A 13,664-nucleotide genomic window follows, 5' to 3' on the forward strand; every position below is an offset into this window, starting at 1 on the left:
TTGTCGAGTCGACGTGGGCGGGTACGTACGTACGTCACACAGCCCGGACGGGGAAAATGCAAACAAGCAGAAAGGAAGGGAAGGAGAGGGTCAAAGAAAGAGAGAAAACGAATGACAGGTTTGCAAGGTAAGGATCCCCTTCGCTCGCGGCTAAGGATTCTCGCGAAAGGATGAGGTGAGAATTGGGAGAGAGAAGAGGCGGGAGGTGGTTTGTCGTTGTCGATGGTCAGGGGATTTAGTGGAGCGCGCTGCAGCTGCAGCTCTGGTCTCCTTCCCGCCGCAGACCTGCTTCTACAGCACACAAACGAGAGACACGCGAATGCCTGCTAAAGGCCGGATCTCCTACGGAGCATGTAGGTACGGATACAACGTCTCCTGTGCAGTGCATGATTAACTCGTTCGTACTAAAGCCCAGCATCGTTTTTTCACCGCTGAGCTGTTGCTCGTCATTCGTTCCCTACCGTTGAATCCATGCTGGGGCCGCATGCGATGACCCGCTGGCCGGGGTCTAGGCTCGTTGAACAGCTGGACAATAACCCACCAGCAGCTTCTTACGAGGCACGTAGGTCAAGGAAAAAACGAGACACAGGCACGGCAGAGAGTATTAACAAACTCATCTAAGATTTAATAAATAATTTTCTATAAGTTTAATAAATTTCTAAGAAATACATCATAAAAATAACAATACTTTAGAGCCCTCTTATTTATTTTTCTTTCTTTCATTGACTATGTTTAGGGAAGGGTAAGCTAATATGTTTGTACTGGTGTCTCGTTTTTCCTTGACCCAGGTACCCACCAGCAGCTTCTTGCTTCATGAACGAAGAAGCCATCTGCCTATTTTGTCACCTTGGTGGCGCACTAAACTCAGGAGGTTGGGAGGAAGGCAGGGGGGCTTCTTGGCCGAAGCATCATGCTGCACTACACCTCGTTGGTTGTCATGTCTCAGACATGGGTTCCGCGAGAATGTGAAATTGACGGAGCAAATGGTGATCAAGACAACGTGATTCTATACGACATGTTCCTCGTTGTTTCTGCATGCATAGGCAGGCAATCTCGATCTACTGCGTCTGTGTGAGCTTGATGAGCTTGGAGCCGTATACACATCCATTGAATACTCTGAAGCCATTACAGACTCACCAATCCATCGCTAGTGTTACACACAACCACAAGCGCATAACACCGAACACAACCATCAACCGGCGAGACAAACGGTTGTCTGAGACCGCTTCAGACCTTGTTGTCGGATCCCTTGCCTGGAAACATTGCCTGCTCCGTGTCGTAGCAACCGCTAGATTGGCAGATTACGGGTGCCAGGCTGTGCCGGTGTCACGGCCACAGCCCGCCAACGTGTCTCCCTTGAATTGACTCAGGATGACGATGCATGATCGCCGTCGTTGGGGGACTCCATGCTATTTCTCTCCAGCTGGCCCGGTCTGAATCCTCCCGCCCAAGGGATGGATCTCTGGGCCAAGCCTTGCTTTTAATAGATCTGACGGGAAGTACGGAGTAAATGTGCACGTATTACCAGAATAGCATCACATGGGTCGTCGACACTATGCCATTCAAGGACTTGTCCATTTGAATCAGCCATGGTTTTCAACATTGACTCGTTCATTCATTCATGCCAGGACGCTGCAATAGCAATGCGAACCATATCCGTACTTTTGGGTAATCCGTTAGTGCACAAATCCATTCCTTTCAAGAGCTGTTGCTCTTATCATGTGCCGCCCACTTCGTCTTGTACTCTCTCGGGCTCTCAAACTCGCTTGGCTTGCCAGACCACATGCCCTTTCGTTTCCGCTTAGCCTTGGCCTGCGCCTTTTCGTAGACCTCCTTCATGCCCCCAAACTCGGCCCCGGATTTTGCTTCATACGTCGTCGCCAGTCCGCGTTTGATCATCTCCAGGCCCACGTCCTTTCGGAACAGGAACCGCCGCACATAGACCGTCGCCACGACTCGCTCGTATTGGTCTCGCTTGTAGATGTAGGCTCGGACGTTGCGGTTGAGGATGTAGTTGGTCAGCCAGTCGAGAGCTTCGGCTGCGAATGGCTGTGCTGGCTTTCCAAAATGGGCGCCTTCGGGAGCGTCAACACCGGCGATGCGGATGGGAATCTATGAGTTTGTTAGTATTGATTTGGGTGTAGTTGATGGATGTACACATACCGTCCGGCCTCTCAGCTCTTTGCGAGATTCTGGAACTTTTCTCAACCAGCCCCAGCCCACCGCCCGACCGCCTGGGGTATGGAAGAAGTGAAAGTTATCACCATCGCCAACGCTCGTGACTCGACCAAAGAGACTCCTGTTGCGAAAGAAGTTGGGTCGAACATAGGCCGCTCCAGGTATACGGCGAAGGTAATTTGCGTACAATTGCAGGGCAGCAAGACCCGTGAGCGAGAACAAAACCGTAGGCGCCCACTCTTTGGCGGCAGCGAAAGGATCCGGGTCAGGGCTGCCTAGCGATTGCGTCCATGACACGGCTGGTCGTTTCGTCTGTTCCTGGGATTTCCCCTCATTGCCCTTGTCGGAACTCTGCGATCCGAACGGCCATACCATTGTTGTAGCGACCCGAGGGCCGTTGTGCTTGGTGTTGTATCAGAAAGATCGGCATGTATCGGCATGTCTCCTAGCTCGAGCCACAAAGGACCCTGGACTTTTGAGTCCCCTACGCTAATTGGGTGCCTCAGGCGAACGCTTCCACCAGTGAGAGTGCCAATTGAGAAGGCTTCTCAGCCTGAGCTTGACAACACGATTGATACTTGACTGACACATAGTTCGGTATATGGAATTTTATAGTATCATTGGCTCATCCATAGCTACACTCCTGCTCGACCACCACGTCTACCTGCCCCATCACGCCCTCAGTGATAGATCACGTCTAGCTTCGCATCTATAACCATTGACACAGAACTCCACCTCTTCCTGCGCCAATGCTTAGTTTCCTTGCACCTTGAAGGTCCTGCCGCTTGCCGTCTTTCTTTCCTTCTCCTCGTTCTCGGGTCTGGCGCGGCGCAGCACTGGGTCTTGTTAGCTCCAATGCCATAAATGGGGAAGTTAGGGGCTCACCTTGGAGGAAGTCGGCAGTTCGCTTTCGCATACGGGAGTGAATGTATGCTTTCGAGGCCTTGATATGGTAATGGAAGTAATCACGGAAGGTCTGGATATGGGAAATAACATCGCCCATGCGCTGAGGTGTGAGGTGTCGGGGGAAGAGAACTGTGTCGTGGTTAGCCAATCCCCAAACACCACACCTTGGTGAACATACCAAAGGTTACGTATCCAATGTCTCCAGAGTCGGTGTTCTGAATTCCAGGAACGCCCTGCAGCTCGAGAGGGGCGTCGTTCCTGAAGAGGACCTGAGGGGCGTTCTGAATTGCTCTTCGTCGCGCGTCGACGAATTCTTGGATAAACACCTTGCCAAACACTCGGTCTGTCTCCTCTCGGAACACGGTGCTAAAGATGACGGTGACTCGGTCGTGGCTGGCCTTGACGTAGATGGCCTCCTCCTCTCGATAGTGGATCGCTTTAACCTCGCCTCCCTCCTGCACGCCCTGGGGAGCCTCCTCGGATGTGAACTTGGATGCCTCCTCCTTCAGGGCGTAGTGCTCCTGGTAGGCCTGCTCGAACGGCGCAGCCATAGCATTGCGCTTCAGGAGAGCGAACTTGAGGGCCAGCGCATCACGTTCCTCTGGTCAACAATCAGCATTGAGCTCTCCGCAGTTTGGTGGCGTTGGCAGCTCTACCCTTTGACTCTGGGAGGTTCTCCAGGTCCACCAGGACGGAGAAGTCGAAGCCCGGCTCAACCGGTGCCACGTAGTCGCCATACTCTCGCTGGAGAACCTCCTCAGCTCCGTACTTGACGAGGTCCGGGAAGCATCTTATTTGGATCGAAAGAAGAATTTGGGTCTTGGTCTCGGGGGTCGAGATATGGAAAGTAACGCCGTCGAAGTCGCTGACCGTCTGGTCGATGGAGGCGGGAGGGGCACTGACGTACGATGCTATTAGCTTCCGTTTCAGGGGATTTGGAGTGCGCAAGCTTACCCCGAGAACCTCTCAGTCAGGACCGACTGAATCAGCACGTTCTGGTAGTCTAGAAGAAGCATCTTGTCGAAAGGTCCGTTTGCGCTCCCCTGATTCTCGTCGTTCCTGGGAGCTTAGGTAGGTGACGCCTGGTAGTGGGGCTTACGTGGTAGAGGCACGTCAAGCTCCCAGCCGCCCACGTGACGTGGAGCTTCTGGTGGAGCCGTGCATTGCCTGTGCTTATCGATAAGAAAATTTCCCATCTCGAGTCGTGGGATGGAGGAAAGATTCTGGGCACTTTTGTAAGAGACATCGTCGGCAAAGGCCAATTCTGGTCGCAATCCAGCAAATATGGTCAAGTCATATCTGTGAGTTGAGAAGGATATCTAAGCGACCTAAGCTAACATATTTTCGCGCAGGAAATACGAACATGGCAAGTCCTTTGGCGTCGTCGCCTCGGCGACCTCCAACTTGGTCTGGTCGTCCAAGGATCGAACGGGAACCGGCGCGGGACAGGCGATAGTCGCTGTGAACGAGGAAGTTCTTTGCTGGGATATCAAGAAGGGCGAACTGCTAAGCCGCTGGAGAGATGAGCGTTGCTCTGTGCCTGCGACGGCGATCGCGCAAAGCAAAGCCGACAAGGACGTTTTTGCCGTGGGCTACGAAGATGGCAGTATTCGACTTTGGGATAGCAAGATCTCGTCCGTCATTCTCAACTTCAACGGCCACAAGTCTGCGATCACCAAGCTGGCATTCGACAAGTCTGGCGTCAGACTTGCCAGCGGTTCCAAGGACACGGACATCATCATCTGGGATTTGGTTGCTGAGGTTGGCCAGTTCAAATTGCGAGGACACAAGGATCAGGTTACAGGTCTTCAATTTGTTGAGCCAGAGCCTCAGGTTGAGGATGAAGATGGTGCGCAGGCCATGGTCCTCGATGGTGAGGGAGCCTCGGAGGGGTTCCTCCTGACTACTGGAAAGGACTCTCTTATCAAGCTTTGGGATCTGTCGTCAAGGCATTGCATCGAAACCCATATTTCTCAAACAAACGGCGAGTGCTGGGCGCTTGGATTATCCCCTGACTATAGCGGATGCGTCACAGCCGGAAACGATGGCGAAATCAAGGTCTGGTCTCTGGATGCCGATGGCCTTGCGCTCAGCGCTCGCAAGGTGGATATGCCAGCTGCAGCACAGTTCCTGCAAGACCGAGGCACATTGCACCGACAAAGCAAAGACAAGGCGACCGAAGTCATCTTCCATCCCAAGAAGGACTACTTTGCAGTCCACGGCTCAGAAAAGGCAGTGGACGTATGGAGGATACGCTCAGAGGCCGAGATCAAAAAGGCGCTGGCTCGAAAGCGGAGAAGACGTCGTGAGAAGGCAAAGGATGCCAAGGCCGTTGAAGAGGAGGCGAACGCGGGTGAAGAGCCAGTTGATGTCTCCAAGGCTGACATCAGCGATGTCTTTGTTCAGTACGTTATCGTGCGGACAGGAGGCAAGGTCCGCTCTGTTGACTGGGCTGTACCAACTGGACAGAAAGATCTTCACCTGCTAGTAGGCACCACAAACAACCTCCTCGAGTACTATAGCTTGTCACCCAAGGACAAGAGCGAAAAGTCGAAGAAGGATGCCCCTGACTATACAAGGGCGCTCTCTGTGGAGCTGCCTGGCCACCGAACAGACATCCGAGCCTTGTCGCTTAGCTCAGACGATAGGATGCTGGCGTCGGCATCCAATGGTACTCTGAAGATCTGGAACATCAAGACGCAAAACTGTATTCGAACTTTCGAGTGCGGCTATGCTCTCTGCTGTTCATTCCTCCCTGGAGACAAGGTGGTTGTGGTTGGCACTAAGAGCGGTGAATTGCAGCTCTTCGATGTTGCTTCCGCGGCTCTCTTGGACAGTGTAGATGCCCATGAGGGTGCTATCTGGTCTCTCCACGTTCATCCTGACGGAAAATCTGTCGTTTCTGGAAGTGCCGACAAGACGGCCAAGTTCTGGGATTTCAAGATTGTTCAAGAGGAGGTGCTGGGCACGAGGAGGACAACACCAAAGCTGAAGCTGCAACAGTCGAGAATGCTCAAGGTTTCGGACGACATCCTCAGCCTCAAGTTCTCACCAGACGCGAGGCTGCTGGCGGTCGCGCTCCTGGACAACACGGTCAAGGTCTTCTTTGTTGACTCACTCAAGCTGTACCTCAACCTCTACGGCCACAAGCTCCCTGTGCTGAGCATGGACATCTCGTATGACAGCAAGCTCATCGTGACGAGCTCAGCTGACAAGAACATCCGGATATGGGGCCTCGACTTTGGAGATTGCCACAAGGCACTCTTTGGACACCAGGACAGTATCCTTCAGGTCGCCTTTGTGCCGCACAACTCGGATGGCAACGGACACCACTTCTTCAGCAGCAGCAAGGACCGCACCATCCGGTACTGGGACGGCGACAAGTTTGAGCAGATCCAGCGTCTCGACGGTCACCACGGTGAGGTTTGGGCCATCGCCGTTGCCCACAGCGGTAACCTGCTGGTCAGCGCCGGCCACGACAAGAGCATCCGCGTCTGGGACGAGACGGAGGAGCAGATCTTCTTGGAGGAAGAGCGTGAGAAGGAGATTGAGGAGCTGTACGAGAGCACGCTCACAACTTCCCTGGAGCGCGATCCTGATGCCCAGGATGAGAACAATGAGGTGGCCGCCGCGAGCAAACAGACAACAGAGACACTCATGGCAGGAGAGCGGATAGCCGAGGCCCTCGAGATGGGCATGGCCGACCTTAGCCTTCTTCGTGAGTACGAGGAGGCCAAGCTCACCAACCCTCACGCGCAGCCTCCTCAGCGCAACCCCGTCTTCCTGGCTCTGGGCAATATCACGGCCGAGGCGTACGTTCTCTCCGTTCTCCAGCGCATCAAGGCCTCCGCACTGCACGACGCCCTCTTGGTGCTCCCATTCGCATCGGTGCCCATCCTATTCACCTTCCTGGACCTGTTTGCGGCGCGGTCCATGAACATGCCCCTGACATGCCGCATCCTCTTCTTCATGCTCAAGACGCACCACAAGCAGATCGTGGCGAGCCGCACCATGAAGACGATGCTCGACGGCATCCGCGTCAACCTCCGCGCGGCGCTCAAGCGCCAGAAGGACGAGATGGGCGTCAACATTGCCGCCCTCAAGGTGGTGGGCATGCAGATCCGCGACCGCAGCGTCAAGGACTATGTGGATGAGAAATGGGAGGAGGAGAACGAGGAGAGGAGCGCCAAGAAGAGGGCGTTTGTTCATGTTGCTTAATGTAGATCAAGGTTGATGTAGAGAAAAAGAAGAGCAAAACCATAGATTTCAAGCACTATCTATATCCAATATTTTCCTGTTGTTTTTATATGCCTTAGTTTGTCCAACGCCAACGCCGATTGTCCAAAAACACACGTCGATCCATCATAGTTTTCCTGATCTTTCACACAAACTCTGAGTTGATCCGGTAGACACTCGTCAACCGTTCATGAGGCCGCCACTTGGCGCTTCTCGAGACTTGAAAGTCTATACATGATACATTCTTTATATCCATTCAGTCTGTACAGGGATGAAAGCAGGCAGTGCCGCCGCCTCTTCTTCTGCTATGCGATTTCGAACATAGTCAATGATGAGGTGACGATTGACCTCGACGAGTTCCCTCTCAGACGCGTTTGGACGCCTCATCATGCCCTCGGGCAGGTCTTCTCGACGGACCTCCTGCTGGATGTACTGGTCTGGAGCAAACCTTTCTATAGAAAGGCCGACATCCTTGAGGTTCCTGTTGCACAGGGGGCATTTCTCCCAGTGTAGAGCACTGCCCTTGAGGCAGTGGACGTGCATGAACTGGTGACAGCAGGGCATCTCTACAGCCCGAAGGTGCGTGGGGGTCTGGAGCACGGCGCTGGAGTTGTCAAAGTCATCGGCGCAGATAGGGCAGGTCTGGGTCCTGGCCGCAGCGTACCGGGAGTTGGCCACACGAGTGAGAGCAAAACCTTCGGCGACTTGCTTCTTGACGAGGGCATTGTGATGGCAAATAGCCCGGTTGCGTCCGAGGGCGTTTACAAGTGCAGATTGTCGTACGCCACGACGGAAGGCCTCACGCCGCGTGTCGTCGTCCCCAAACACACGACGACTATAGAATAGAAGCATTTTCATTGCTTCCGTGGGTGTTTTCTGGCAGTCGAGAGTGTATATCTGGTCATTCGTAGGATCGATATGAGGGCACAGCGCCGTGAGGAAGTGATCCCGCATGAGCAGGTCGAGGAACTCGGTGGTGATGCCAGGGTCGAGACAGGGCAAGGTGATGAGTTGGGCAGCTGTAGACTGCCCCAACCGGATATACCTTTGATAATTTGAATGTACGAATCTGCTCCTGTTCTCGCTTGCGGCCTGGATGGTTGGGCCAAGTCGATTGAGGTCGTACACGGCTTTCGTGATCTGGGAGATTTGATCTGTGTATCTCTGGAGGCCTTCCTCGTGCATGTTCAACCAGAGCTGATTTGGCATGTGGCCGAAGTAAGTGTCGGTCCACCAAGAAGGTTCCTCGTCGGTGTAGGCATAGTAGAACCATTCTTGGGCGGCCCTGATTCTCACATTGGTGGCATCCTGGTTGCGGGCTGCGCGGGAGGCGTTGTGCGCCCAAGGACGAACTGTACAGGCACAGTCCAGAGCACAAATGTGTCTCAGTGGGCCGTCGGGATTCTGGGCACGGTCTGCTATAATGTGATTCCTTTCCTGCGTGCAGTAAAGACCGCGCTGGTACACATTCCAGTCCGCCTCCTCGAGCCCCAGGTCGTTGATCTGTATCCGGAGGAAGGAAGTAATTAGGGTAATGATCTCGTACGCGTATGCATCAGCAATGTGGGCGAAGGCGTCTGGCGTCATGTTGGGACTTGGGTTCTTGTAAGTGCGAATGGGTTGAGCAGACAAGACGCAAGGATCGTCTTGGGAGCAGTCTGGGCATGGGATATCGTACAGTTCGGTACGAATCTCCAGAGGATACTCTTGACAGACTCTAGAATGGGTCATGGCGCATCGGATCCAGCGCTTGTCGTTGTGGTGCACGTAGTGGTAGCCTGGAAAGGTAGGTAGGTTTATTTCGCGTTGCTCGTCAAGGCCCGCCGTCTCCCCATGATCCCAATACGTCCAGAAATTGTCGTGGGTATTGGTATGTTCCCGTTCTGGAGGGACTGGAGGACCTTGTCCCTGCACCGGGCAGTAGAACCAGCGATCAACTTTGATACACATGATTTGTGAGGCTGACGAAAGAAGCCTTGGCTTTGATAATCGATAGGTAGTTGAGTAGACGGAATGAATGACTGAATTGTTGCTTTGCCGGCTGTTGTTAGTGAACAGGAATATTCTCTATGTCGACTTTATATATACTCGTTGATGGCCAAGAACAAGTCCACTTCACCCGATGTAGCTGACTTGATCGGCCATGAAAGCGAGCCATTGTTGGAAAGAAAGACTTTGTGGAATTAATTGATACAATGGCCTAGTTCTTTGTAGGTTTAAAATAGCAGTCCTCTTGGATGGGAACACGGACATGGTGGAGGATGCCAAAGGAGTTGGGTTGAACAATGCAACAACACGAATATGAAAGCCGAGACTACTACTCCGCAGCTCTCTTTCCTGATGTAAAAGCCGAGAACCAATCTCAACAAAGAATCAAATATTGAAAGAGCCCAAGACGGGTATGAAGGGGTACCCTTTAGTAGTTGGAGCTCAACCTTCTGTGTGCAGTTGCTTTGACGACTTGGGAAGTGGCTCTTATTGGTTGTGATGACTTAGACACTTGATCAATGAGCCATAGGTAACCAAGAGCCCGGACACAATATTGATTGATGGGGTCAAATTCATAAAGCTCCTTTGTAGATGTCGGGATAAAGAGGAAGCAGAGGACGTTGAACTGAATAACACTATGCCGAAAGCGGAATTTCTGTGATGGCCTCGGAGGAGTGCCGACCGAGAGGCCATGACGAGCGATTACCTCGACAGCGTGAAATGTCACAGTCGACAAATCCCCATATTCTCAATTGCGAAGTCGGCGGGGAAATGCCTCGGTAATATCTCTCCCAGACCTCATCGCCCCATCGCAAATCTTCAAATCTGCCTCTAAATTACCAACCGGCGACTCGAGACACGGCGCCGACCTCCGAGGCGGAACCATCGGCTGTTACTTCCGAAGCCGCGCGCTGTTATTCTCGTCGGGATATTTCACCCGCCAAACCTCATCACTAAAGTTAAGAGCTGTGAGGATTTCTACAGGAGATACCCCCGTTCAATTTCATTCAAGATGTTCGCCCTCAGACGCACAATGGCCAGTTTGGCACCTCAGGCATCGTCGAGCCTGAAGCAGGCCGGCAAGGTGGTGTGCATTGGCCGCAACTTTGCGTATGTTTGACCTTGGCCTCCTCAAGACTTGCGCTGACCATGGATATTCAGGGAGCACATTACTGAGCTCAACAACACCAAGCCCAAGCAGCCCTTCTTCTTCCTCAAGCCCTCTTCCTCCATTGTCCTCCCTGGTGAGGGTTCGGTCCTGCGGCCGAATGGCATTGACATGCACTATGAGGTTGAGCTGGCTCTCATCATTGGCAAGGTGGTTCGGGATCTCCAGGCCTCAGACACACAGGGTGCTTTGGATGCCATCAAAGGTACGTGTTTTCCAACTGAGTGAGAAACAATGGCTGACACAACGCAGCCTACGCCGTGGCCATCGACATGACGGCCCGCAACGCCCAGAACGAGGCCAAGAAGAAGGGTCTCCCCTGGGACATTGCCAAGGGCTTCGACACGTTCCTGCCCATGAGCAACATCATCCCCAAGGCTTCCATCAAGAACCCCCAGGACGTCGAGCTCTTCCTCAAGGTCAACGGCGAGGTCAAGCAGCAGGGCTCGACCAACCTGATGATCTACCAGATCCCCCGCATCCTGAGCGACATCTCCAAGGTCATGACCCTGCAGCCCGGTGATATTGTTCTCACTGGAACTCCTGCCGGTGTTGGCCCTGCTGTGCCGGGAGACGTCATCCGTGCTGGTCTGAGGGTTGATGGTAAGGAGCTGGAGGAGGGCAACATTGAGATTCCTGTGGAGCAGTCGCCCAGCTCTTACTCCTTTGCCGAGACTTAGAGGAACATGGAGGACTGGTTGATGAGATGTATGAGAAAATATGACACCAAAATGTAGAATATAATGAGGCAGACATTCTCTCTGCAACTACTACTACCACGACATCAACGCCCGCCATACCCGTACACCTTTTAATTCGCTCTTGACATCATCGCTCTTAAACACCTTCAATTTACTCCAGATTGGGGTCCTTGATGCTCCCCGGCTTGGGGGCCCAGTCCGCCAAAGTACCACACTTGCCACAGGTCCTCTTGTCGTTGTCACCCTTAAAGTCCTGAACAGCAGCCTTGATCTGGGTGCCCAGGTCAGTGCAGTGAAACGCAGCCTCATGCACGACCTCGCCGCACGAGGCGCAGTACCAGCGCATGCGGTCGAGCGAGTCCTTGGGCCGGCGCTGCTCGAGCACGACGCCGACCGTGTTGGCGAAGCGGACGGGGTTGTGGGGTGTGTTGCCGGGGAGGAGGAACATGTCGCCCTCGCGGATGATGATGTCGCGGAACTTGCCCTCGTCGACGACCTTGAGCATCATGGCGCCCTTGTACTGGTAGAACCACTCGGGCGTCTGGTTGATGTGGTAGTCGGTCCTGGCGTTGGGGCCACCGACGATCTTTGGTGGTTGAGTTTGAGTCAGTGAGTCCTTTTTCGGGGTGGTCAGTTTGTATTTACCATGACGCTAAAGTCTTCATTGTAGACGCAGTAGTTGTTGATGGGCGGCTGGAGAAGATGAGAGTTTTCCTCAAGCCTTGTAATTTGAATCGAGTTGGTGAGTAAAGTGTCTGTTGGTGGATGAGTTGATTCGAGTTTACTCACCACTTGGGCAAGTTGATAGGCGCCGAAAGCATCTCTCACTATAGTATCACGGATACAATATCAAAAGTCGACCAATGTGGGTTGCTTGAGTTGTCAACTTGTTAATGTGCAAGTTCAAGTTGCGGATGTTACGGAGATCCAAATTGGCTGCTTAGAAGTAGGTAGCTAACAAATCATGATGCCTTAATAATACCTCAGTTCAGCCTCCAAAACTTACCACTCACTGCTCATGTCTCCCGTCCTATCTCCATGACTCCGAGTTCGATTTCCACTTTCACAGGGACCCATCCCTCCCCCATCTTGATCAACCTGGTCACGGGCCTTGGGTTCCATTTGCTCTCCCCCGCAGTCACAGTGGGCGCTTCAGCGATAATCGCTTCCTACAGGGGTCATGTTCAGGCCGCTCTAGAACGGGTACTTGAACTTTGGTGTGGAATGGGTGGTGTCTCAAGTACCGCTATCGCACCATCCAAGTCCGGCAGATCCCGTGCATCCACAGCTCGGCCGCGAGGAGACGAGCTCTCCCTGTCGTGAACCTCTACACCATCTCAAGCTTGCGCACGTTTGAGCTCGTTTCAAGCGTCAGGCTGGTTGGATATTTAATCATCAGACGTCCCCTCTACTTGCATTTGTCCTTGTTGCGACGACGCCTTCGATTCCGTTCCAAGACCACGACGACCTTACGATAGCGAATACCCTCCCCACGACAGCAGATACAATGGACCACGCACACATGGATCACAGCGGAATGGACCACAAGGGAATGGATCACGGCGGTATGGACCATGGCGATGGAGGTATGAAGGACATGTGCAGCATGAACGCAAGTTCCCATCTTATCCCCTACCCATCCACTCGCTGACGACGTCGTCTCTAGATGCTCTTCACCTGGGACACCAAGAACCTCTGCATCGTCTTCCGACAATGGCACATCCGCTCGACCTCCTCCCTCGTCTTCTCCCTCGTCGCTGTAATCCTCCTCGCCGTAGGCTACGAAGCTCTCCGCTCCCTCTCGCGTCGCTACGAAGAAGCCCTCGATAAGCGCGTCCGCGCCACACCCAGTGAGCCTCCACCCCTCCCTTCCCATAGACTGCATAACACACATTCTCCCCTTTCCTGTGAGTGGGCTGGGGAGCCCAAGATATGAAATAATCTCCTTTGTGATGGATACTTCTTGGGTAAAAGTGCCAATGCTAAGTCTTCCCGTGAGGTGATGAACCTATTACTGAGTCGACTCCCATCCTTTCAGGGCAAAACCAGGAGCAGGCCGACCAGCGCGCCCATCTCATCAAGGCCGTCTTGTATGCCCTGCAGAACTTTTACGCATTTATGCTCATGTAAGTTATTGTGACGAATCTCTGGCGGACAGCCACTTAATTGTCGATAGGCTTGTCTTTATGACTTACAACGGCTGGGTCATGATTTCCGTTTCTCTTGGCGCCTTTATTGGATATGTCTTCTTTGGACATAGAACTTCGGCTACAAAGGACAATGCGTGCCACTAAAGAGTGGCAATGGCTGCTACAATGGCGTTTTAATGGCGAACTGTCAAAGCTGAGATACTGTGCTTGTGGCCAGGGTAACTTGAACTTAGACTAAGAACTGGATACTGAAAGCATTTATGATACACTGAGAAATCCCATCGAATTTATGAATATTCTCTTCTTAACATTGATATGAAGCTTAAGCAGTGCCTT

The 13,664-nt window shown here is 53.0% G+C and overlaps 7 protein-coding genes across 7 annotated transcripts; 3 read left to right on the top strand and 4 right to left on the bottom strand.

The window, feature by feature from the left end:
* Positions 1-1,698: 1,698 nt before the first annotated feature.
* MRS44_002847 (uncharacterized protein) lies at positions 1,699-2,553 on the bottom strand (the record flags this gene model as incomplete). The annotated part of the gene is made up of 2 exons (XM_065622969.1): positions 1,699-2,112; positions 2,164-2,553. 2 exons carry the CDS (start codon positions 2,551-2,553, stop codon positions 1,699-1,701), a joined length of 804 nt encoding a protein of 267 aa, XP_065479041.1.
* Positions 2,554-2,931: 378 nt separating this feature from the next.
* Positions 2,932-4,100, bottom strand: MRS44_002848 (uncharacterized protein; the record flags this gene model as incomplete). Its single annotated transcript, XM_046273514.2, has 5 exons — positions 2,932-3,014; positions 3,064-3,213; positions 3,263-3,685; positions 3,741-3,982; positions 4,039-4,100. 5 exons carry the CDS (start codon positions 4,098-4,100, stop codon positions 2,932-2,934), a joined length of 960 nt encoding a protein of 319 aa, XP_046136960.2.
* A 268-nt stretch (positions 4,101-4,368) lies between these two features.
* Positions 4,369-7,302, top strand: MRS44_002849 (uncharacterized protein; the record flags this gene model as incomplete). Its single annotated transcript, XM_046272553.2, has 2 exons — positions 4,369-4,385; positions 4,437-7,302. The coding sequence occupies 2 exons, from the start codon at positions 4,369-4,371 to the stop codon at positions 7,300-7,302; spliced, it is 2,883 nt and encodes a 960-aa protein (XP_046136961.1).
* Positions 7,303-7,566: 264 nt separating this feature from the next.
* Positions 7,567-9,270, bottom strand: MRS44_002850 (uncharacterized protein; the record flags this gene model as incomplete). Its single annotated transcript, XM_046282949.2, has 1 exon — positions 7,567-9,270. One exon carries the CDS (start codon positions 9,268-9,270, stop codon positions 7,567-7,569), a length of 1,704 nt encoding a protein of 567 aa, XP_046136962.1.
* A 1,051-nt stretch (positions 9,271-10,321) lies between these two features.
* On the top strand, positions 10,322-11,157 carry MRS44_002851 (uncharacterized protein; the record flags this gene model as incomplete). The annotated part of the gene is made up of 3 exons (XM_046278257.2): positions 10,322-10,419; positions 10,471-10,682; positions 10,730-11,157. The coding sequence occupies 3 exons, from the start codon at positions 10,322-10,324 to the stop codon at positions 11,155-11,157; spliced, it is 738 nt and encodes a 245-aa protein (XP_046136963.2).
* A 172-nt stretch (positions 11,158-11,329) lies between these two features.
* MRS44_002852 (uncharacterized protein) lies at positions 11,330-11,999 on the bottom strand (the record flags this gene model as incomplete). Its single annotated transcript, XM_046275233.2, has 3 exons — positions 11,330-11,764; positions 11,824-11,899; positions 11,968-11,999. The coding sequence occupies 3 exons, from the start codon at positions 11,997-11,999 to the stop codon at positions 11,330-11,332; spliced, it is 543 nt and encodes a 180-aa protein (XP_046136964.1).
* A 753-nt stretch (positions 12,000-12,752) lies between these two features.
* On the top strand, positions 12,753-13,472 carry MRS44_002853 (uncharacterized protein; the record flags this gene model as incomplete). Its single annotated transcript, XM_065622970.1, has 4 exons — positions 12,753-12,764; positions 12,845-13,028; positions 13,217-13,304; positions 13,355-13,472. The coding sequence occupies 4 exons, from the start codon at positions 12,753-12,755 to the stop codon at positions 13,470-13,472; spliced, it is 402 nt and encodes a 133-aa protein (XP_065479042.1).
* Positions 13,473-13,664: the final 192 nt, after the last annotated feature.

The sequence above is a fragment of the Fusarium solani genome (genome assembly GCF_023522795.1).
Source record: "Fusarium solani strain SB1 chromosome Unknown bctg00000001, whole genome shotgun sequence".
Classification (NCBI taxonomy): Eukaryota; Fungi; Ascomycota; class Sordariomycetes; order Hypocreales; family Nectriaceae; genus Fusarium; species Fusarium solani.